A 24067-nucleotide genomic window follows, 5' to 3' on the forward strand; every position below is an offset into this window, starting at 1 on the left:
ATTTCCATATTAAATGCCTCATGAACACACCTTTAATATATTCAAAGTTCCATTATCATGAAAAATTGTGTTTGTACAATGGGCAATATAATATAAGTGGTTTTCCAACCACTGTGCCATGGCACACGAGAAGATCCGGTTTGGCACAGGAATTTATTTTCCAGGAAGTCATTCATTGTAACTTTTTAAGCGAAAAATCATATCTAACAAGTATAATATTGGGGGAGAAAATAAGTTGCATATTGAAATTGAATTCATTATCATTTTTAATTTTAAAATTTTTTGCTAGCACTGTGCCTTGATATTTTTAAATTGCTAAAATTAGAGTGTGCTTTGGCTTAAAAATGTTGTGAAATGCTGTATTAGAATAATAATTCTTAATCCCAACAACTGAAATTTAGACCATGACAAAATGACCTTATTTTCATCTCAAACTATTCGTGTGTGACCTATGTATTTTTTTCTACTTCCAAATATTCTTCTGAACATGATAGACATTCTACGATTTTACCATGACACTGTAGCCCAAAAATGAAGACCACAAAAAAATCCAAGAGGCGCTGACCTAATTTCCTTGATTTTATCCATTGTGAGAAACCACTCAAATCATTCAACCAAACATGCTGCTCATGTACTATCCTGTGGTTTGTGTGCCCCCCTTCCCCACCTTGCTCTTTGTATCCATCTGTGTTGCTGCCAGCATTCAATACGGTAGCATAAATTCTTCTAGCTGCTGACCGCTTGGTCAGCAACACCACCACTGCTGCCTCAGAGCGACAATACCCATTACCTTGGGAACAAAATGATTAACAAAATGTGAATACATGTCTTTTCACTTACAATATTTATTCAGTAAATCCCCACTAGGTTTTTTATGTTGTTTTTTTTTTTTACCTGAAGAATCAAAGGACTTGCAAGTTCCCTCAGGACTAAGCATTCCTAGTTTCATGAACTGAACCGATGTGTTTGGCTTAAGAAGCAGGTTCACTCCTCCAACCAAGGCGGCTTCACAGTGACCCAAGCGAATGGCATGGAAGGCATTTTCTAAAGCCAGCAAGCTGGAGGAGCAGGCTGTGTCTATGGCTGTGCTGGGCCCTGCAGGGGGGCAAAAATTGGGGGATATTAACCCAAAAAAATTCATATCCACTCTAGACAACGATAGAAAAGCTAAATGGACTCGCGGGTTTGAGTAAATGTATAATTGGTAGAATATAGGAACAGAATTGCAGCTTATTTTACTGTGGTTTAAGTTCACTTGATATGCATACAGTGGTACCTCGAGATATGAGCTTAATTTGTTCCGGGACTGAGCTCGTATGTCGATTTACTCGAATCTAAAAAAAAGTTTTCCATAGGAATGAACTCAAAACAAATTAATTCGTTCCAACCGCATGAAAAAAACACCTAAAAAGGGACATTGGATTGGAAAAGTGTTTATATTAACAAAGTAACAAATAACTAATGGTTTAGTAGTACTAAAGTGTTTAATAGTACTAACATTAAATAGATTTTGCGTGGGGGGGTCTTTTGGCAAGGCAAATATCTGTGAAACTCCGGAAGAAACCGCAATATGTACATATGAGCATTAAAAGAAGAGGGCTCTGTGTACCGTTGAAGTCAAAGAAGTAGGAAAGTCTGTTGGCCAACATAGCCCGCTGACAACCAGTCATGCTGTATCCAAGAAGCTCTTCTGGATCTCTGCTGAACGCCTCACCGGCCTCTGAACCACTCACCCCAATGTAGACACCCGTTTTACTGCCACGCAGACTAGTTGGGCAAAGTCCTGTACCACAACACAAGCCTATCATCAGGATTTCAAAGATATCAAGAGTTGTTTAGTTTTAAATCTGATTCTACATTCCAGCAACCCCATGCAATTACAACTTTCACTATCCTACTCTTAGCAAAAACATTTAGAGCACAATAAGACCTTACCGCCATCTACTATAGCTTCATAAGCGACCTCCAGCATGAGACGGAGTTGAGGGTCCATAGTGTTTGCTTGTTTTGGATGGACTCCAAAGAACGCTGCATCAAAATGGCTGATGTCTTTCAGTTTGCCATTCCTCTTGGGCAGACCGTAAAGGCCTAGCGTAAAAAAAAGACAAGCAGTGGTTATAAAAGTAATCTAGAATGTTAAGGTGAATTACACTAATATTGTATGAATCATCTCTTCCATCATTGCTTAGCTATTGATGGAAATGATAGAAATCTCTTTACAAAAATACTATAAAGAAACTGGAGCAGAAAATCCCATAAAGGCAAAATACTTACTTGACAAAAATGGAAATAAATAAATCAAAATGATTACAAAAACTACACAGTGCTGGATTGGGCTCCAAAAACCAGAGTCTAGATCCTCCCAAACAAATTTCATTCTAATTTGTTGGAAAATAACGGAGCAAAAGCATAGTTGGTGCTCAAAGAGAAGAAAAACAAAGTAAGGAAGATTTTGAAACCTATTCATCCAACCTTTATTCATCAACTATATTTTCTAAAATAATTTGGCAGATGTGATTTTTGAATATGCTTTTGTGTGTGTCTGTCCGTTTTGGCTGTTCAGAGTGCGGTGTGACTCTCACAGTTTAAAATATTTACTTTTCGTGTGCAATTTGTTTGCCACCCCTGCTCTACGCAGCCCCCCAAAAACTAAATACCCAAGATTGGAAGCCCAAGATAACTGGGATGAATAAGGAAAACTGTCTAACCGCTAAATAGTTCACATATTTTCCAAGGCTAATCAAGATGTCAATAAATACAAGCGACTCCATACCAAGTACAGGTGGCAGAAAGTTCACTTGAATAAAAAAATACACAAAAACAAACCACATTTGATTTCATCTTGAAAATACTATGTCCTAATCACTAAACCATTGTAGCGTATTACTACATATATATACTTAAGTTTTCCATTGTGTGATAAGCACATTCCCATCGTCTAACATCAGATGGGCTGACATAAATGTATTTCTCCACCTGCACACCATACAAATACCCTTATATTTACTCACCTGGTGTCCACCTCCGATCATCCTCTGTGACCATGTCGACTCCATTGATAAGGTTTTCCCAAAACTCCTCAAGGTTGTTGGACTCAGGCAACCGGCCTGATATACCGGCAACCACAATGTCATCCATGCTGTATGTCTGTGAACCAAAAAAACAAAAACAACATGCTAGATATTGTTCATCTGTCCATTCACCCACCATCCATCTATCCTCTTTTGCTTTTCTGGGATCAAGACATTGAACCAGAAGCCTGAGCAAGAAAGCTTCAACTTTCCTCTACCAAATCAAGCAGCTCTTACAAGGGGACCTTAATCAATGCCAGACAAGACACAGTCTTTCCACTCCAAGGTGTCCTAGGTTCATGCCCGTTATGCCTTTAACATCTCGCCAATGGCAAGAAGTCAAAGAACAAAAGCATCAATCACACCTTCCCAGTCAGGTTTTACCAATGTGAATGAGAGTGAATGGTTGTTTGTCTAACTGTGCACTACGGTTGGCTGGTTGTCAATCCAGGGTGTCTCGCCAAACCTCAACTGGCATATGTTCCCGCTCACCCGTGACTATCCAAATTAACGCAATGATTTGAATTGTACTATTTTAACTTTAATTTCTATTCTTTGTAACATCTGGCTGAATGTTAAGATCCACCGTATGTATACATGTGCATCTGTGTGTGTATGTATGTATAGTTATGTATATGTATATGTGCGTATACACACACATTTCAGCAACACACATTTATTAATTAACTTATGTCTAAAATGTATGTTCCTGTGTCTGTATTCTCATCTTCTTGCTACTGTGACAGTGACATTTCCCGAATACGGGCTAAATAAAGTGATTTAATCTAATCTAATAACAGAAAACCATTCCCAAAAGACTACTACATTTTCTATCGGTTGACTGCTACAATCAACTCGCTTTGAAATGTCCAAGACTTTTATAAAAACATAAATAAATAATTAAAAAGAAAAGTAGAGAACTACATCTGTAGAATTATCTCTATGTTACTACAATAAACAATGACACTATCTACTGATCATTGCGAGAGCATACAGTCAAGAAAAACCAAAGAAACCCCAAATGAATGTATACGTCAAACAGTGATTCATGAATAACTAACTCAAAGCCTCATATGATTTCAGTCAGCATTTCTATTCCATCGGAGTATTATTGATGCGAAACTGTACTCCTCCCACTAGTTCAGGAAAGCCCACCTAGCATGTAAAAACAAGATTTGCCATGTGTAGCCATCAAGGAAGTCAACTTCGCAAGATAAAGGTCTGCGATTCAAAACCGTTCCTCAGAACAACGATGTAAGAAGTCTACTCACCCTAACAATGAACGGGACAGTGCAGCCTCAAATTAGTTGCCTTTGTAAACTCCCAAAACAATATTTTAAAACAACAACAAAAAAAAGGTAAACAAAGAGCAAGGCACCTTGATTTAATCTTGATTCAGCTGCAATTTTTTTTCAATATTACCACATTGAAGAAAAAAAAACGGTATTAATTCAACCAAGGGTTTAGTAGCAAAGCATGTGTATAATCGCACTGGCTTTGACTGGCAGGTTTGGAAATGGGGGCTCCCACTGAACCCGCATGACCGAGCAATTTCAGCAGACAATGCAGTCAGCGTAGACTACCGTACACATCAATGATGTAACATGATGTGTGTGAGAGACTGTCTTGCTCTTTGTTCCTCATTTTTGGGCCAAGCCTTTCTGTGTCAACAGCCAAAGAGTAGGCCACTTTGTTCGGTTCTCTCTACGCAATAAACAGCATTTATTGAATTTAACAGTTCGGAAGAATGTTTAAAAATCAGCCTTAAGGCTCCAGAGTCTGTTTGGACGGCAATGTTGCTCTCAAAGCTTTCAATAAGGGATTTGGGTTTCAGGATGCACCGTCATTGGGATTAAAATGAAACCTTCAGTGCCAGACATAGCCTTACACTGAGCTGGATCACACGCCACCTTGACTGAGAGGGCAAATTGATCAATTCGACTGTCTGTTGTGTTATGTGATCTATTCCATGTTGCCTGGTCTAAACCTGTGATAGCTACAATATAGCTAAATAATAGTGTGTATTCCAGTTGTCATCATTCCTCCATCCCATAAATGCTATAAAGTACAGCCTTGCCTTGATTATCACGACTTCACTTATTGCGAATTCACTTTGATTTTTTTTGCCATTAATGACTTTTTAAAAAATATTACTTTTTTTAACATTCATAAAAATGTGAAAATCTACGCTGAAACTCGCAAGTGGTAGCCACTCCTGTCTTCTGCTTGCCACAAGGACTCAGCACTGGACACTGCAATTTTTAAATTATCGCGGCCATGTTTAGTCTACATTAACCACGATATTTGAGGGATTACTGTACTTTGAAAAGGGAACAAAAGTCTCGTGTGAGGCATGTAATCGTGATTGATTGTAAATAACTATATAAAATGAAGAGGGGAAAGCTAGAAAGAAAACATTTCACCTTTATAAAATCTTTCAATAATATTTTCGCCTTTTATCTATGGGGTAACAAAGACAGTGTATTTGTCTCATTCTACCATTATCATTTTTTTTAACCAGACAGATAGGCTCCAGCACCCCAGCAATCCTTGTGTGGATAAGTAGCATGGAAAATAAATGAATAATCTTAACAAAAACCGGGAATGTAGTCGAGTCTATGTAAATTAACGCAAGGGTTTTCTGTTTACTGAACAAATCACCAATTTCATGTGTTGAATCGTAAAACAACATACATTATTGCAGACAAAATTTGAGAAACATCTAGCGCAATTAGTTACATTTCACATAAAGCAATAAGAAAACAACTAAATTTTTACCTTATACACAGTTTTTGTTGCCGAAATATTCTAAATATTGTACTTTTTAACAAAATATAAGTATCTATCGAATCTTTACGAGATTCATTTGAATCGTTGCTTGGGATCAATGATTCACAACTATCCGATTTTGAAAGAGATGTTTTTTAGAATAAATCGCAAAACAGACAGTTAAAGTGCTTACCTGAAATAGGATATTTTATTGGCAGGTGTTTTTTTTAAAGTGGTCCAATTCCCAAATAATTTGGTTTATTCAATATTTTTTTTTAAATGTTTTGTTCCTTAGACACCCAAGTTATTTAAAATTAGCTAATAGTTCCCAGAATTCAGAGAAAACCATAGTTTAACTTAAATTACTGAATATCATCTGAATAATTATAGTTATCCAAAGTTAGTCGTGTTCGAAATTCTTTAACTGCTCTAAATTCTTGTCGTATAACATCCGTTTTAAAACAAAATGTGAACTATTTTCCAAGTCACATTTGAGATGTCATGCTATAATGAATTAGGCTGTCTCCTATAAAAGCTAAAGTATTTAGCATATTTGAGGAGTTAGTCCACCAAGCAAATGCAGTAGCACGGGTTCTCACTTGTCATATACGTAATTCTCTTCACCCTAGTGAGGATGACATATCCGAATTCAAGGTGCTGTGTACGACAGAATAGAATGGATTATGTATAATGTTTAGACACCTGAAGTTACAATAAAGCCTAGAACTGAAGCAGTCAGGCTTTCCTTTGAAAGCAATGAGTTTCAGCTAAATAACAGTGTTTAATTTATGTGTGGGTCAATTATGACTAATTATTTCAGTATCCACACATATTTCAATAAGATCTTTGATGGAATATGATCACTCCATTGATAACATTTCATATGACATCCTCAAAGTGCATGTAGCTAACAATAAATCCGCTAAGTCACTGGGTGGTTGGGAGAAAATACCCTTTACATAACCGTCTTTGAACACAATGCCTTCCAATTAGTTTTCGTGGCTTTGAGGTCTTGTGAAAAGCCAAGCTGTCCATTGTGCCAGTTGGGCCCTTTTCATTTCCAATAGTACCACCCTTCTACTTTTGGCACACACTTAATTCCTTAGCCTGCTTGGGAAAAATCTTTCACTCTAGTGTTACTTCTGTGGATTTAATGTGGTTCCCTCAACCAGTAGTCAGAACTCCAGGCACAGTAAAACAGCAATTTATTCTCCCACTATTTTAACTATTGACGGTATGCCTACATAACTGCAGTTCCTTCATCATGACATTTTTTCAGAATTGTCACCATCATTCATATTGTTGGGAAAAAATATATACCTAAAATATGTCTAAAATGATAGGGTGGATGAGTAGTTAGCACATCGGGCCCACAGATCTTGTGTGCTGCGTTCAAATCCAGGTCGGTCCACCTATGTGGAGTTTGCATTTCTCCCTTGGCCTGCGTGGGTTTTCTCCGGGTACTCCAGTTCCCTCCCACATTCAAGAGACATGTATGGTAGGCTGATTGGACGCTCTAAATTGCCCCTCGGTATGAATGTGAGCGTGAACGGTTGGTTTACTCCGTCTGCTCTGCGATTGGCTAGCCACCAATTCATGGTGTCAGCTGGGATAGACTCCAGCACCCCCCGCGACCCTAATAGGGATACATAAAGCGGTTCAGAAAATGAATCCACAAATATAAAAATATATTTAAAAATAAAAATTAAAAACAATTGATACACTCAAAATGCAATCTTGCCAAACGTCACTCAAACGATATAATCCACTAGTAAGAAACGTTTATCTTACCTGTGTTGTCCGATTCGAAAAGGAACGCGATACAACTGCTTGGTTGTGATGCTAAATGTGTTTCAGGGGCATGTGTCCACTTAGTCGATCCACGGTGGGAGGTGGTCCTGTGTCGACTAGCAACGAAATGAAACGCAGAAAACGGTCAAGAACGGATGCTCTTTCCCCTTTGGTGAATTTAAATGTCTCACATTGTGCCCCGCCACGCCACATGGGCTGACGGCTTGGTCTGGATGAGCAGTCCAATGAGAAAAGAGGCCGGGCTCTTGGAAACAGCCAGCGGCAAGTAATTCGTTCAACGCCCCTAAAAAAATAGAAACGGGAGGGTTAGTAGAGTTCATACCGACCTTGCAGAGTCATCTCACTGTTTCTACCCAATATTGACACATCTTTTCGCATCCAGGAACTCCCGCGCGTGCTTTCCACCCACAAATATCACTTAAAACGCCATAATAGCTTTGATATCTGATACTTTGGTTCCTTTAATCAACCACGTGTTTTTTAAAAATGTATTTCTTTCCTAATGCGTTTCATTATACGGATTATAATTACGCCAGGCGTTGGCGTACATTAAAATCAAGATGTTTGCATTTCATAACTTGTTTGATAGCTGCCAAAAAGTTTTAATATTACGTATAATTTGACATCGAACGTGAATTACCTGACAGTATTGAGGCTGCGACGGCGCACGTGAATGACATACACATATTGATTTGACACACATATTATCCAATGACATTACGTGGGTGTGGAATTTGATCCAATCAGAATCAACAGGAAGAGCTATCGCGTGATTAGGAGGCGGCGCCTAATGATGACGGTACTGGAACGGCTGGGGTGATTTCTTGAGGTTACTCTCGTTCATAAATACACCTCGCATGATGTTTGGCTCTCAGACTGACCCAATCAGATAGCAAAGAATGACAAGCATTCTGCGGTCCAATGAAATGGCAGATACACATGTAAATTATGAACATTGGTGGACTAAATTCAACTTTATCCAAAATGGCCAAAACTAATCTAAAAAAAATTGGAGTTTATTCCTTTTTCCATTCAAAATCCATCTTTTCCTTGAATATTTAAAACACCAATTAGCTTTGCTCCTTATAAGCTTATTTATTGCACTATATTTGTAATACAAAAAATACATATACATATATATACTGCTCCATGATTTATTTCTGCTATTAATAATTTAATTTGATTTTTTTTAATCTTCATAAACATTTGAAAATCCACACTGAAACTTGAAAGCGGATTAAAATGTAGAAACAGTTTACTGATTGTACAATGATTATTTTGATGTGGAAGATCAAGAATTGTCTTGTAATTGAGTGTCAGTCTTTGTCATTATAGTTTCTGATCCTGCTCATTTTGCTTGGGGTTCTACTCTTGCAGCTTTTTGATTGGCTTGATGTTATTTTGGAAAGGTTCTTCTGCTGGCGCTCAACCGGGAAACCATGGTGAATGGGAGCGCTGGTACCGTTCACCATCACTCCAATGGGGCCTGACTTGGTCACCTTGCTCTTGATAAGGTCACTGTCACCTTAACACAAACACAAAGTGTATAGTTTTATGCATTCTCATTTAAAGGCGAAATAATTAAGTAAAACATTTGACAGTAGCATGAAATAGTTTAGGCATACCGAGGTTGAATTAGAGAACAAGAGTAACATACAACTTTATTGCAAGTGCATTGCACCGAGGGTAAAGCAATGGATGAGGATTGTTCGAATTTATTTTAGATTTTTGATTTGCTAATCATTTTAAAACACCTGTTATCATCTCTATCTCAGATTACTTAATCTACATTCGTCTTAATTTACAATTTGTGGTCAACAGATTGACGAAAGCATTTTGCCTTGTCACCTTGTATCTATAACTGCTGCAATGAAACTGTCACTAAATAGCTAACATGATAAAAGTAATATCTTTCCATCAATCTGATTAATGTATCTATGTAAAATCCATTCTTTGTTTGTTCATTATTGTTATAATGTATTGTATGAAACTGAATTTGTAGGTTTATCTTAGATTACTGGACTTTATAGTTGAAAAGAAAATGTGCGACATGTAACCAAGTTTTTGTATTCTTGTTAAAAGGTTACCTTCTGAATGAATGGATGAACTCAATCCGAGGTCCAATATTTCCCAAATTCCTTTCAATGACTGCAATGACTCTTCTGAGCTGGGATTTGTTTTGAGGTCCGAATTCTGTAGCTGGCTGCTTGTTGGAGTTTTGTCGGACATTTTAGAGGTCTGAAGAAAAGGATGCACCTATTATTTGTTGCCAGGGTTAGAAATCTGCCTTGAGACAATCAGTTCTGCAGGCTCTGCTGCATAAAACACGCGTCGATAACCAATCAGATTTCGAGTATGCCTTCTCGCAGGCATTGGGATACGTCATTGCCTTCTTGCAGGCATAGGGATACGTCATTGCCTTCTCGCAGGCATAGTGACACACCATTGCCTTCTCACAGGAATAGGGATATGTCATTACTTTCACCAACTATGATTGGCTAGTGATAAAGTGGACTAGCCAGCCAGAGCTACCAAATTGTATCGGGAGCGAGCTGCACAAGCAAATATATTGTTGCGTTGATTTAATAGCTGTTTTGTCAACCCGCAATGGCTGAAGGAGGATTTGTTTGCAAATTTATTGTCAAAGTCATTTTCAAGATGGACTTTTCAAGAAAAAAAGGTGGACATCATGAAGAAAGGTCGGACAACTCCGAAGCAAGCAAGCCTGTCACAACCGAGAACGAACATTTTCAGCACTAAATCGAATAAAAACAGAAATACGACAGGACAGGCTCGACTTTCAGCATTAGCTTCGATGGCGATAGAAAAAAAAGGAGGAAATAAAGTTAGAAGGATTTTGTGTACAGAAAAAAAGGATTTTTGGTGAGTAAAATATGGCTGTATTCCTAAATAATATTTCAATTGTATGTGGTTCTTATTGATGCTTTTTTTATGTGTCGCAGCTGTAGCTGCAGTAAAGGTTTTAAAGCCAAATAGTTTTTGACTATTGGATTGATTCAGACATAGCTGAAGGCGTCGGTAGGAAAATCACGGCCCGCCACTGCTTTGAGACATGAAAAGCACAATTAAAGACCATGACTGGCTAACTCGGGCACCTACAGGCAAGAATAATTCTGCAATGAGTTAATGTATTTATTCTGACCTGACACAAAACATGTGGAATAGGGTTCCAAGGATCGGTGTGTATATGTAACTAGAATATAACTAGCAAGTGATCATTCTGATCTGTCCGGAAATAACAGCGGAAAACATTTAGTGTCAGACCCAAGAAGAGCAAGAACAAACTAAAGAACTTAACATCTTCTAAAACTGTCTAAAAATTGCCTGACTAGTTAACAAAGTTGCTTCACATGTGAATATAGATTTAAAATTGAGAATAAAAATTGTATTGGGTGATATCTGCAACCACTGTGGTTATGCTGAATTCTGCAGTGAAATCTAAACTTTTTATTTGACATCTATGACACTCTTACCCCAGACTCATCAGTGGTTTTATGCATTCTGGAACAAAGGTTGATGTTTTCTTTTGGGTGAAGCCTTTTGCATTCAGATGAGGTGGCACGTTTTGCAACAGTGCAAGCCTTCTGCCTAGCAGCATACTGAAGCTCCTGAAACATGCAGACATGAGTGGGATCATGTCGCCAACAATTTGTGGAAATACACTACAACCAGTAGATCAACTCCTTTCTAATTACAATCATACCTCTACTTACAAATGCCTCTAGGTATGACATTTTCAGGTTATGAATTTTTTAAAATGCAAATGATTGACTGAAGATATGAAAAAGATACAAGTTACGAAATCCCCCAAAAGTATGCATTTCCTTTTCCGTTATTTTATTTGGAAAACATTGTTGTGGATGCATTGATTCTCACTTTAGAGACCTCGCTACCCTCTACTGGGCTCTCATTTCATCGCTCTCATCTCAAATAATGATATAAAAGCAGCTACCAGGTTTTTAAAAGCAAAATGAAGGGAATTGTCATAGTTGTAGTTCCTCAAAACAAGTCATGTAAATCTAAGTTTACTACGTAATATGTTAAAATTAGACAATTCACCTGGGTGGTTAATCGGTACTGCAGCTGCTCCAGAGCAGAGAGACGTTCATGTTGATGTCCTTGCTCCATATTAGGATAAACTTTGTTTTGCTCAGTCATTTCTGAAAGGCACACACACAATAAGATTATTGAACATTAATTCATTAATCTTGCGAAGCGCTTATCCTCACAAAAGTAGCGGCGATAATGGAACCAATCCCAGCTAACAACTATGGGCACCACCAATTAAAAAAATAATATCCGCGTACATAAATGGATGTTGCAGTACCCTTTAATCCAGCATTGGTGATGGAGGCACGTAGGCAGTTGCCAATCTGTATGAGCTGTTGCTTCTCTCTGCTCAGATGGGCAATATAGAATGCTGCTTGCTTTAGCCTGGAATGTGCCCACACAATGTTCTTTTTAATACCCTGAACATTACTAGATGCAGAACCCATCAGAGCTGAATTTAGTTGCTGCTGCTGCCACACATAGGGGTTCTCATCTCGGACCTGTGAGGAGAAAATCATAATATACGAGAGTAAAATTCAATTAGAGTCACTTAAATTAATAGTTAAACCCTGCATACCTGAAACCTCATGTTGGAAGGATAAGTCTCCATCCCTCCTGTGGGGAGCCCCCCCAAAGATGTGGAATCAGCATGTTTCTCCGTACACAACACTAAGCAACAAAACCATAATAGAAATATCAAATTAGTTAGAAATAGGTATTACCATACATCAGTGCACAAAATGAGTGAGTATGCCTTGTTTAGAAAGTAACAAATTAATTAACATCTCAATCAATCTAACAGTTCTAGAAAAAAATGTTTAAGCACTGTTAAGGACAATAACTCCCCATCTCTAGTAGAAACCCAAAGGAAATGCACATGTAGTCCTTCCTTAATTATCTCACTGAGTTTAAGTTACACAAGTTCTTTGAAACTGTTCTCGCTATAGAGATGAAGGTTCAAGTTTTTAATTTAATGGGAGTGTCTTTTTGAAAATTATCATCGGTTTCCATTTTGTGCAACCTTCTAGGCATTGGAATTAAAGCATGACCCTCTTTGTTCGGAAAATTGCAACAATAGTCAAGTGCAAATTATTACCTTTTTTAGATTCGTGGAAACATGGATGTGGTTTGTCTACAGAAATGTGGGCTATGGATGCTTGAGCTGTTCCTGTAGCTGGTACTTGGTTGGAGAGTACTAAAGCACTTTGTAGCTGCTCCTCAATCCGTCTGGATCGTTCATTCAGTAAGACCATTTCTTTTTTCAGACCCTCGGTGTAATCTGAAACAAAGCAACAAAAATAATCAGTCTCAATCTGCAGAATGTCCCCAATTTGTGGACTTTCTCTGTGTGGCTCCAGTTTTTTTTTACCTAGGTCTACAATGTCTTCTGTGTCTGTGCATGCTACTGTATTGCTACTGCAAACAGGAAAATTTCCCAAATACATGGTGAAATTAATTTCTAAATAAGGTTCTAATCCAATCTCATCTCATTTAATCATTGTTTTCTGCAGTAAATTATGTGATTGTTGAATTTAGTGTTGATCTAATCTTGGTTTTTGCGCTCTGTCTAACTTCTTGTGATTGTCCGTTGCGTTCAGTGAGAGACCTGATAAATATGCGGGAATGGTTTCAGGAGTGATATCAGGATGATTTGCAAGAGGTTCAGTTGTGGGGATAGTTGCCAGCATTTCTGGAGCTTTAACTGCCTCAGAAGAAGCTTGAAACTGGGTCTGTTGCTGTGATAAGAGATGAGCAAGATCTTCCATGTCCTTCCTCATCTGGGAAACCACAGCTTTTAAAAAGCTGTTTTGCTCAACCAGAGAGCTCATTTCTTCAGATGACAGCATGTCTGGTTTTGGTGTGTGATCCTATTGAGATGAACAGTATTTCATAAAATACATGGACATGGTAGGTATTTTGCAAGTCACTGTTTAAAACAAAAACTATAACATTCCGAAACACAGAGGCTGAATGAAAACTATATTTAATTACGTAACCAACAGTTTTACCTCAGCTAGAGTAAAAAGTATCATTTATCATGTTAACTCAACTTTGGGGGGCTTTTTAAAAAGCCCATAGGGAGGGCACAAAAGGTCACTCATTTTGTTCTAATCTAATATTTTGGGGGTTAGTGTGTCGGCCCCACATTTCTGGAGTCCTGGATTCATATCCAGGGTAGGACATCAGTGTGGAGTTTGCATGTTCTCTCCGGCCTGTGTGGGTTTCTTCCGGGTACTCCGGTTTCCTCCCACATTCGAAAAATATGCATTGTAGGCTGATTGGACACCCTAAATTGCCCCAAGGTATGGGTGTGAGTGTTCATGGTTGTCCTTGTTGTCTCCTTGTACCCTGCAATCGGCTGGCCATTGATCTGGCCCGGTGTAAGCTGAGATAGGCTCCAGCACCCCCTAGAGTCGGAATGAGGATTAAGTGGTTCATAAAATGAATGAATGAATGTATTTACATTTTTTCCCCACAGATGGATTACATTAAAATCTGGAATTCTTTGACTAGACAATTATGTCATGGTTTTTATTACAGACACTTTGCCTTTAAGAGTTATTCAATAAGGTGTTGTTTTCCTTTTTGATGCCAAGCTGAAAGGCCATTTTACCTCATTGTACAAGAACAAAAGGACATTAGCTGCCAACAAAAGATGATATCCATGCAGCATATAGTGTCAGTATACTACTAAAAGGGGTTTCTGAGGAAATAGTTGAACATTGAAATAAGAAAATGGGCTACCAGATACAATATCGTATTGATGCTTTCTTACCTGTGCTGTTTTATCAGTCTGATTTTCAACTGAGGGAAGCGAGACTGTCAAGTCACGCAACTCTCTTTCTTTCTGACTAAGCTCAGCCTTTGCCTAATAAAGAAAACAAATAAACTCAATTGACTGTGTTTTAACGAGACCTTAAGAGAGCATCATACTTCAGGCATCATTTCACTGTGTTAGAAGTTAGCACTGTTGATAAATTAATGTCTCATTTCTATTGCTGTCAATACAGCATTTTTTTTTAATTGAGAAAGTCCGAGTGCAAAGGTTTTGCTTTAATAAAGTGATGAAAAGAGGTGGACAAACTCAGATAAAAGTTAAATATCAAAATAGTGTAAGTTTTGTAGATCGGTTGTAATCTGTTTACATATGAACCATAAACACTGACAGGCATAAACTCTTTAAATTTTGAAAATACAATAGTTACAAATTTGATAAAATTTAAATAGCAGTTCTCTACAGAATGCACTGCAGGGGAATTAAACATTTAATTATAAATGCTCATGATGTATTTGTAGCCAAGTTAGTCATTTTGATAGTAAGCTAATTATAGATACATACAGCATGTGTTGCATTCATTATAAGGCTGATACACCAAGGCTTTTTCTTTTTCTTTTCGTCCAATACAGCTCTTTCAACATGTTGGGTTGCCGACCCCTGGCCTAGACATTGTCACTCAACCAGGCTTGGCGCTGCCTCTGATTGAATATATTTCAAGAGGAATTTATTGGTGAGACTAACCTGGTCTCTGGCTAGGGTCAAATCTTGTATAAGCTGCTCATTAGCCAGGTAATGTTTAGCTTTGACAGCATCACAGCGTTTCTGCCACTCCAACTCCAACTGGATTTGAGCCTGTTCTAAGGCTGCCTCTCTCTTCAAACCAGCACTCACATCCTGCCTGTACCTGACAACACACAAATAGTCATCTCAATATTATAAATACGAAGTTCATAGTTTAAAACTATAATATATCATACTATACTTGATTACATACAGTGGCATAACATTTTTGGGAATTAAGTTTCACATCTATCAAAAGTAATTACAGTGGTACCTCGAGATACGAGCTTAATTCGTTCCGGGACTGAACTCATATGTCGATTTACTCAGAACTTAAATTTCCTATTAAATAGAATTAAAAACAAATTAATTTGTTCCAACCCTCTGAAAAAACACCCAAAACAGGATATTGGATTCGGAAAACTATTTCATTTGTTTTAATTCACTATCTATGGATGAAGTAACAAATAACTAGTGATTTAATAGTACTAGAATGTGTTTAATAGTTCTAAAATTAGACAGATTTCGCGGAGGGGAGAGAGGAGACAGACAGCTTGTAACATAACAAAAACAACAAATTTAAATAAACTTGGAGTGGGTTGTTAGCACGTTGCCCTCACAGTTCTAAGATCCAGGATTTGATCCCAGGTCCTGACCTTCCTTTTGAGAGTTTGCATGTTCTTCCCATGCTTGCATGGGTTTTCTGCTGGTGGTCCAGTTTCCTCCCACATCCCAAGAAAACTCTAAATCATCTAATTCTAAATCAAAATTGAATGCTCGCCCGTCTCCTTGTGCCCTACAATTGGCTAGCCACCAAACCAGTGTCTCTCACATCTGGTGCCCGAATTTAGCTAGGATAGGCTCCAGCACGCCCTATGACCTTTGTTAGGATAAGCGATATAGTTAATGAATGCATTAAATAGATAGACAAACATTATGTGGGTGTGTCCATATTGACACAGGGTATTTTGTACTGCTATATAATAACATCATGTTTTCTTATAAATCTGTTGGCAATGCGTGTGTTTGTGTAAGCCAATGTTCTTACCTGCTCATCTCATCCCTGCTTCTCTCCAACTCCGCACGTAGATTGTTATTACTGTTCTGTAAAGTTATTAGCTCTGATTTCTTGGTAACCATCTCTTGGGAAGCTTGACTTATGTACTTCTCCAATGTAACCTGGGCTGCAGCCATATCAGTACGAAGTCTATAAAAACACAGAGAAAATACATTTTTTGCATTTACGTTGCAGTTTTGATTCCAAATATAGTGGACTAGCGCAGAAAATTTCTTTACGTTGCCATAGGTTTAAAACATTTCAAACATCAATAAGTAAAGTTAATGATCATCAAGTACATGTTGAACTCACCATTTTTTATTGAAAGCAAAAGTCTTTGAACGTGTAACGAACTGGAGCGATTTAGATTAGATTAGAAAATAATTTCATCCCGTATTCAGGAAATTTGGACAAATTTCAGAAAAAAACAGACACAGAAGACATTGTAGACCTAGGTAAAAAAAACTGGAGCCACACACAGGAATTCCACAAGGTGGGAACCTTCTGCAGACTGAGACTGAGGTTAAATATGCAGAATCTTCTCCCGGCACTATCGTCTACTGCTCACAGCTGAACCCAGCGAAGGTACGTCTTAACTTTCCCCATAATAATAAATTTGTTGGGAGACAACCAGACTGCTGCCCGAGTGGAAAAACGAGCAATTCTGAATCATTCTAACCACTGCAAAAATAATGGCCATGGTCGAGTAGTAGTAGTAACTGGTAATATAGTATATATACACACACCATATATCATTCACATTCCATGTCTTACCTTTTTATTGTGTCATTTTTCTGTTCCAAGGCCAACTTTGTGTCTTTTTGGATCGACCAGGCTTTGTTAGCCTGAATCTTCATGTCAGCCTGCAGTTTGACAATTTGCTTTTCTGCTTTTTTTAACTGCTCTATGAGGACCTGATATTCAACCCCGATTTGTCTATCCCTCTCTTTCATAGCCTGGGCACCTTCCTCCTGTCTGGACGGCAAGGATATGCAATTATTTAGTACATATAGAAATTTAAACAGCCTGTAAATGGGGTGACAATTAGGGCCAAACATTTTTAAAGGAGCTGTACACCCAAAGTAAAAATGTATAAATGGATGAATTGGCTGAAAATAAAGAATACTGTTACCAACCCTGAAAATGTTGAATGAATAAGAAAAATGCATGGTATAAGGCTTTAAAAAAGTTGTGTTTACAGCACTAATTTTCAAACAGATTTATTGTACAGTGGTACCTCTACTTACAAAATTAATTGCTTCCAGAACTTGTTTCGTAACTTGGAGTGTTTGTAAGTAAAGCCCCATCTTACATGAATTAGCATAATTAGTTCCATAATCTTTAATACTACATTTAAAAATGATAAAAGTACACATTTTGTGTGAAATATGCATGCAAATGTGTGTATGTATGCAAATAAAGCTAAAATATGATGATTGAACATGCTAAATTGCTCCTAGGCATGGTAAGGTTTAGAAAATGAATATAAATAAAGTGACGCCACAATATGGAAACAAATAAATCCTCTGTTCAGAACATGCAATCTAACTCAAATCTCTCTCTCTTGCATCACATTTTTGGTTGTCACAAGACTACAATGTTAAATTTTGGACTACAAGGGCCTGGCATCCACTTATGACGTGGAGATAACTTTTTCCCAGAAAATGCATCATGTAAAAAGATCATTCTTTGTTTTTACACTCATCAGGTCCCAATAATAGCCTAAATATCAGAGAAAATAAAGATGGATGTCGTTTGTTTGTTTGTTTGTTTTGCACTACAAGCGCCTGAGGATTGCCCTCAGATAGCGCTAGAGCTGCCACTGGAACGCGGATTATTTCATCCGGGGGGTAGTCGGAGGTGGGGGCAGTCAAATGTCTCCGGCTGGATGAAAAACGTAGGGTGCCACGGTCCTTGTTGGCAGCTCTGAGTGGTATTAGTTGGAATTCGCAGGCCGCGGCGAGCGGCCTCTCAGGAGACACCACGTGAGATGGATGTCATGAAAGTCTGGGTCTTAAGAGGTTAAATGATGTCTGCAAAAAGTGATCCTTTGTTCCAAGGTTTCCTTGTTAAATATAAACGCCATACCACTTTGATGTTGAAGTAACTTAGACAAATGATTGTACCTTGGATCAAAAATGTACATATCAGTGGAAAAAATTGTAAGTAGAGACACCACTGTATTTTCAAAGAAAATTATTCAAATGATTGAACATTACTTTTAAAGTTCCTTATTAGTAGTACATGAGAGTCTTAAAGTTAGACATTTCAACCAGAGTGCAATGTGTGCCTAATAAAGTGTATACGTTATCATTGTTACATAGTATCTACTCGCAAGCTACAACACTGAATGATACAATGTTTGCATGAGAAGGGGGAAAAAATATTTTAGGACAACGGCCTTTTAATTGTTGGTTATCATTGAGTTTGGTTGACTCACTTCTTAACATGGTCATCTCTCTGCTTCTTCAGTTTGTTCTCAATCCGTTTTAACTGACTCTCCAGTTCCTTTATCCTAAAAAAAAAAAAAAAAAACATGACAGTGAAAACCTTCGATGTATATATCAGGCATGATCTTACATTGTGAGAAAGTGAGGGCAGAATATTGTGGTTAAATATGGTAACACTTGGAGAATACTTGTACGTAATGCAAAGTGTGTACAGTAATCCCCCGATTATCGTGGTTAATGTAGGCCAGACATGGCCGTGATAAATGAAAAACCACAAAGTAGGGTCACCCTCTATTTAAAAAAACAAACAAAAAACAAATTTTTATAAGCTTACAAAAAAATAATTAAAAAAAAATCCACCATGTAGAAGCCGCAATATTTGAGGGATTACTGTAAATTTTAAAATGTATATTCCCCAAAACCCAAAAGTTTAGAATCCCATTTATAAATTTAAAAACTCACAACTTTCCCCAGATGTGACTTTTTAAATTACTTATTTATATTTTTATTGAAACACGCACTTATTGGAGTAGCACCACTAATTTTGTTATACGCAGCTGTTGTATAATGACAATAAAGTCTTTTGATTGATTGACATTTGTGTTTTTATAGCACAAAATTATACCTAACCGTGCACCTGTACCCACACACCTGATATCCTTTGCAGCAGTGGTTTCAATATTTAAATCAGCTGAATGCTGTAATTGGGTATGTAATTGTTTACACAACTCTTCAGATTCTTTAAGTGCCTGTGTTTCTTGCACTCGACTTTGTGTCTGAACTTCACATGCCTTAGACAAATACTTCATCTGAAAAATAAAAAAAACAGGGAACAAATACACACAAACGTCATCCGAGAGTGATCGTAACTTTCTTAACTGAGGCATTTTCATACTTTCTAGACCTTGAGCTCATTGGACAGCAACACTGCATGCATGTCATCAAGTTTTAGATTGAACTGGTGCTCTTGTTGCCTCCGGTCTTTTTCCCAAGATGCTGTCATCTCCTAGTTGCCAAGGAGAAAGTTCTATAATTAATTACTTAATTGAGATTTTAGAAAGGTTTTGCAACATTAAAATAACCTTTGAACAAAAAGGCAAACAATAACAAAATAACTTTTCAAAATGAACATGAAACTGATACATGTGCTTTCCTGTTTTTAGGTTAAAAAGTGTTGTCCTCTGTTTTCTATTCTTTCTAGTCTCATTTTCATCCCATTTATCTTCTTTTTTCTTTGTACGGAGCAGGATTTCAAATTATTATAATAAAAATTAAGATGGCACCTGGGTTCGAATCCAGGTCGGTGCACCTGTGAGGAGTTTGCATGTTCTACCCGGGCCTGCGTGGGGTTTCTCCGGGAACTCCGGTTTCCTCCCACATTCCAAAGACATGCATGGTAGGCTGATTGGACACTCTAAATTGCCCTTTGGTACGGGTGTGATGGTTGATGGTTGTTTGTCTCCTTGTGCCCTGCGATTGGCTGGCAGCAAATTCAGGGTGTTCCCCACCTCTGGCCCAAAGTCAGCTGGAATAGTCTCCAGCACCCCCGGCGACCCTAATGAGGATAAAGCGGTTCGGAAAATGAGATGAGATGAAGAAGTCCATAGACCTTTAGTGAAAAAAAATTCTCTATAAAAAATAACTCTATAAACCCTTACTGATACACTAAAATAATATACAAGATCCCATAACAACTCATACTGGGATCATGCTTACCTATTACAATGTAACACACACACACCCACTCAATTGAATATACATATGTGAAAAAATGTTTAGTGCACAGTTTTGTATGGTTTCATTCAAGGCCAGGTTGGTATTTTGAATTTGCACATTGTGACTGTGGGACTTGTGTCTACATTGTTGGTCAGATTGTTGATTTGAGTTTTGCTAGTGAAGGCCTAACATTATAATCACCAGTAAAGACGTTGACATCAAAATACATTAAAAGCATTCATATGAAAGTTGCCAACAAGTTACAGTAAATGGAAAAACAATGATGTTTTCACCTGTTTCTGCCTCGTGAGCTCTTCTTCCATCTCGTGCACTCTGAGCTGGAACTCCAATTTCATCTGCTCATGCTCATCCAAGTGCTTTTGGATTGTGCAAGTCATACAGCTTCCATCCAGCCACACAAATGAGAAAAGTTGCAGAATTAAGATTCATATGGTTTGATGAATCATTTAATGGTGATTACAGTAAAAGAAGGAAGAAGTAAACATTTCAGAAGATGGCAACGATATCCTTTTCCAAGGACACTAAACGATTGGTAACCACCAGGAATGAAATCAAATCATATTTTATATTTGTCAGCCATTAATGGAAATGGTTGGACTCCTATCAAATTTTTAATGTCCGTCTTTAACTAGCAATACATTGTGAACTGGGCTGGCAATAAATGAGTTAAACTAATTATAACTTTTGAATAAATGTCCACTGTGGTGATAGTGGCAATTGACCCTGAGTGGGTTAAATGATTTTCTCCTCTAAACTCACCGTCTGAGCTCATCCAGCTGCAGCCTTTGTTGAGTAACTTTGTTCTGGGCAATGTGCAGCTCCTCTTCCCGTGCTTCAGCATCTTTGGTTTGCTTCTCTTCCAGCATGGTCACCTGCACACGTAGCTGGTTCAATTCCTCCTGCCTGCAAATTAAGAAATACATATTGGTACATATGGCATTATAATGTAAAGCGAAGATCAGGCCAACATTTGTATAAGGTTCAATTCAATCTTAATAAATTACTAACTACATAAAAAGAAGGTAATGTCGTTGCAATTTTTAATGTTCTTAGTGTAATGCCCCTTAGTAATATGAAACACAGATCATTCCTAGTACAGGTTTAACAGTTTATTACTTTTCTGATCTTGGGAAAGGAATGCTGTGCAAAATGTAGCTGAGATAAATGTAGACCGAAATATTTGCAAATTTGTCTTACCTGCTGTGCTCTGCATTCACGGCCCTGGATGTGACGATATCATATTTGTGCAACTCTTTCTCTTTTTCATCCAAGATAGTCAGATTATACTGGAAGTCTTCTTTAAGATTCTGGTATTGTAGTCTCAAGAAACAGAGTGTCAACAGACAATGGATAAGGATATAGTTCATCGACATATACGTGTATATACACATATGTGAATACCGTATTTTCACGACTATAAGGCGCATCATCAATGAATGACATTTTTCCATGTATAAGGCGCACTGTATTATAAGGCGCACTGAGATATAAGGCGCACTGAGATATAAGGCGCACCGTATTATAAGGCGCACTGTATTATAAGGCGCATTGTATTATAAGGCGCACTGTATTATAAGGCGCACTGTTTATTTTGGAGAAAATGTAAGACTTTTAAGTGCGCCTTATAGTCGTGAAAATACGGTATTTGCTATTGACTTCCAGGTATGAAGCATTCACTACACAGTCACCTCTAGAGCCAGCCATTGTTGATGTTTTGGATTTTTTTGTATAAAATCTTGCAGTGGGGGAGGAGCTATATGATGGAAGATTTTGTAAACTAAGTTTGCATCTGCATATTTAACAGTATTGTTTCAGTTCAGGCGTTTGTGTTTTTTTTAATATCCGACAGTGGTGGTTTTTCGTTTTTGGTTTTCTGTTTTTTCCACTGTCTATTTTGGAGAAAATTTAAGACTTTTAAGTGTGCCTTATAGTCGTGAAAATACGGTATATGTGTTTCAAAGTCCCACTGTCAGCTCAAAGAGCACCACCTGAGACCCTTGTGTAACTAAGTGGCACAGGAAATGAATGAACGTTGAACGATCAAGTTAATAAGTCGCAACTACTGTTTTCCATTGAGTCATATGCCCTCTGCTGGAATCATTGCCTTTAATTGTGTCATCAGTTTCAACTATGCAGAAGTAGACCGTAACAAAATTATTTTTATCTCACAATTTACATCGTTAAGGAGTCTAGATAATTGATTTTAAACCTATTTGACAAGATTCAATAATTTAATTTGTGTGTAAAAAATTTACAACAGTGGAAATTTAAAGTGCTTAAATGCTCAACAATAATTTCTTTTAAGGAATGCTATCTCAGTACGTTGAGCAAAACAAACAACCGACATGGCTGTAATTTCATTTTCAATCAACCGTATTTGATATGTTCATACCTGAGGCTTGAACACTCATCTTGGGCGTTTCTAAGAGAATCCTCCAACAGATTAATCCTTCTTGCATAAATCTCCTTCCACTCCCTTTCTTTATTAGCCAATAAGACCTCCAAATCTCCGAATACACTGTCAGGGGTGTCCCCAGCTGTCTGCATTCTGAAACTTGAAAGCACACCAAGTACGTCATGATGTGCTTGTAAATTTTATATAAAAAAATGAATGAAGGCGTGTAGAAGTAATAAAAATATTTCCTAGCTTAGTTGAGCAAAATGAAATGAGCGTTCATGGCAGTCAAATCTACATAAAGCTTTTATGGTCTTATTTTACAATTAAAAGGAGTGCAGATTGAACAGAGCAAATACAATTTAATATGCGGGGGACACCCTGAATTGGTGGCCAGCCAATCGCAGGGCACGAGGAGTCAAACAACCATTCACGCACACACTCATACCCAAGGGCAATTTAGAGTGTCAAATCAGCCTACCTTGCGTGTCTTTTGAATGTGGGAGGAAACCATGAGAAAACCCACACGCGCCCGAGGAGAACATGCAAACTCCAGACAGGTGGACTGACCTGGATTTGAACCCAGGACTCACACTACGAGGTCAACGAACTAACCACTTAAGCACTGGGCCCCCAGAGCTATTAACTCATTCACTGCAATTGAATTAATATATACTACATTAAAATCATTTCAATAAATAAAATGATTGGCCAGCACCGCCGATGGCAGCCAAAAAATCAATACTTGAATGGAATAAATGCACTTCAAAAACACGATGTTTGATACAAGTATTGTACGCATTAAAACATTTTGATTTCAGGCAATTCTTTATCATGTTGTGTTTTTTTTAAAGTTCTGAAAGATCGTAAATAAAGAACGTAAGTAGCTGCCACAGTTGATCTTATTTTAAAATGTTCTCAATCCAGAACAGACAGAAATGTACAAAATAAAAACATTTTGATTGGAAATTACTGCTAACTTACCGCAGTGTTGGCTCAAACTGGTTGTCGTTTGGTTGCCAATGGCAACGGTACGTATCTTTCCCCTCTACACAAAAACTGGGATAAATGGTTCCTAGATCAGAAACCCTGCAATAATTCAGTAAAACACATTTATATATATAATTATATATATATTTATATATA

At 37.7% G+C, this 24067-nt stretch overlaps 2 protein-coding genes across 2 annotated transcripts in view; both read right to left on the bottom strand.

Annotated features, from left to right (window-relative positions):
- Positions 1–8332, bottom strand: part of fasn (fatty acid synthase) — a 28245-nt gene extending 19913 nt beyond the window's left edge. The window contains exons 1-8 of the mRNA XM_077738513.1: positions 8293–8332; positions 7823–7935; positions 7632–7747; positions 3012–3147; positions 1936–2088; positions 1610–1783; positions 895–1095; positions 668–790 (exon numbers count right to left, since the gene is read on the bottom strand). Of these exons, the coding sequence (XP_077594639.1) occupies positions 668–790; positions 895–1095; positions 1610–1783; positions 1936–2088; positions 3012–3138 (778 nt within the window). The 5' untranslated portion in view covers positions 3139–3147; positions 7632–7747; positions 7823–7935; positions 8293–8332. The remainder of the gene's footprint in view (positions 1–667; positions 791–894; positions 1096–1609; positions 1784–1935; positions 2089–3011; positions 3148–7631; positions 7748–7822; positions 7936–8292) is intronic.
- A 409-nt stretch (positions 8333–8741) lies between these two features.
- On the bottom strand, positions 8742–23973 carry ccdc57 (coiled-coil domain containing 57). The gene is made up of 20 exons (XM_077739052.1): positions 23906–23973; positions 22919–23080; positions 21724–21846; positions 21286–21429; positions 20799–20907; positions 19694–19795; positions 19441–19598; positions 18780–18854; positions 17114–17314; positions 16331–16489; positions 15244–15406; positions 14500–14592; positions 13330–13591; positions 12820–13002; positions 12301–12392; positions 12001–12223; positions 11733–11833; positions 11147–11281; positions 9740–9890; positions 8742–9177 (listed from the first exon to the last, which is right to left on the bottom strand). The coding sequence occupies exons 2-20, from the start codon at positions 23071–23073 to the stop codon at positions 8969–8971; spliced, it is 2838 nt and encodes a 945-aa protein (XP_077595178.1). The 5' UTR covers positions 23074–23080; positions 23906–23973; the 3' UTR covers positions 8742–8968.
- Between the last annotated feature and the right edge of the window lie 94 nt (positions 23974–24067).

Source organism: Stigmatopora nigra, chromosome 18 (assembly GCF_051989575.1).
Source record: "Stigmatopora nigra isolate UIUO_SnigA chromosome 18, RoL_Snig_1.1, whole genome shotgun sequence".
NCBI classification, from domain to species: domain Eukaryota; kingdom Metazoa; phylum Chordata; class Actinopteri; order Syngnathiformes; family Syngnathidae; genus Stigmatopora; species Stigmatopora nigra.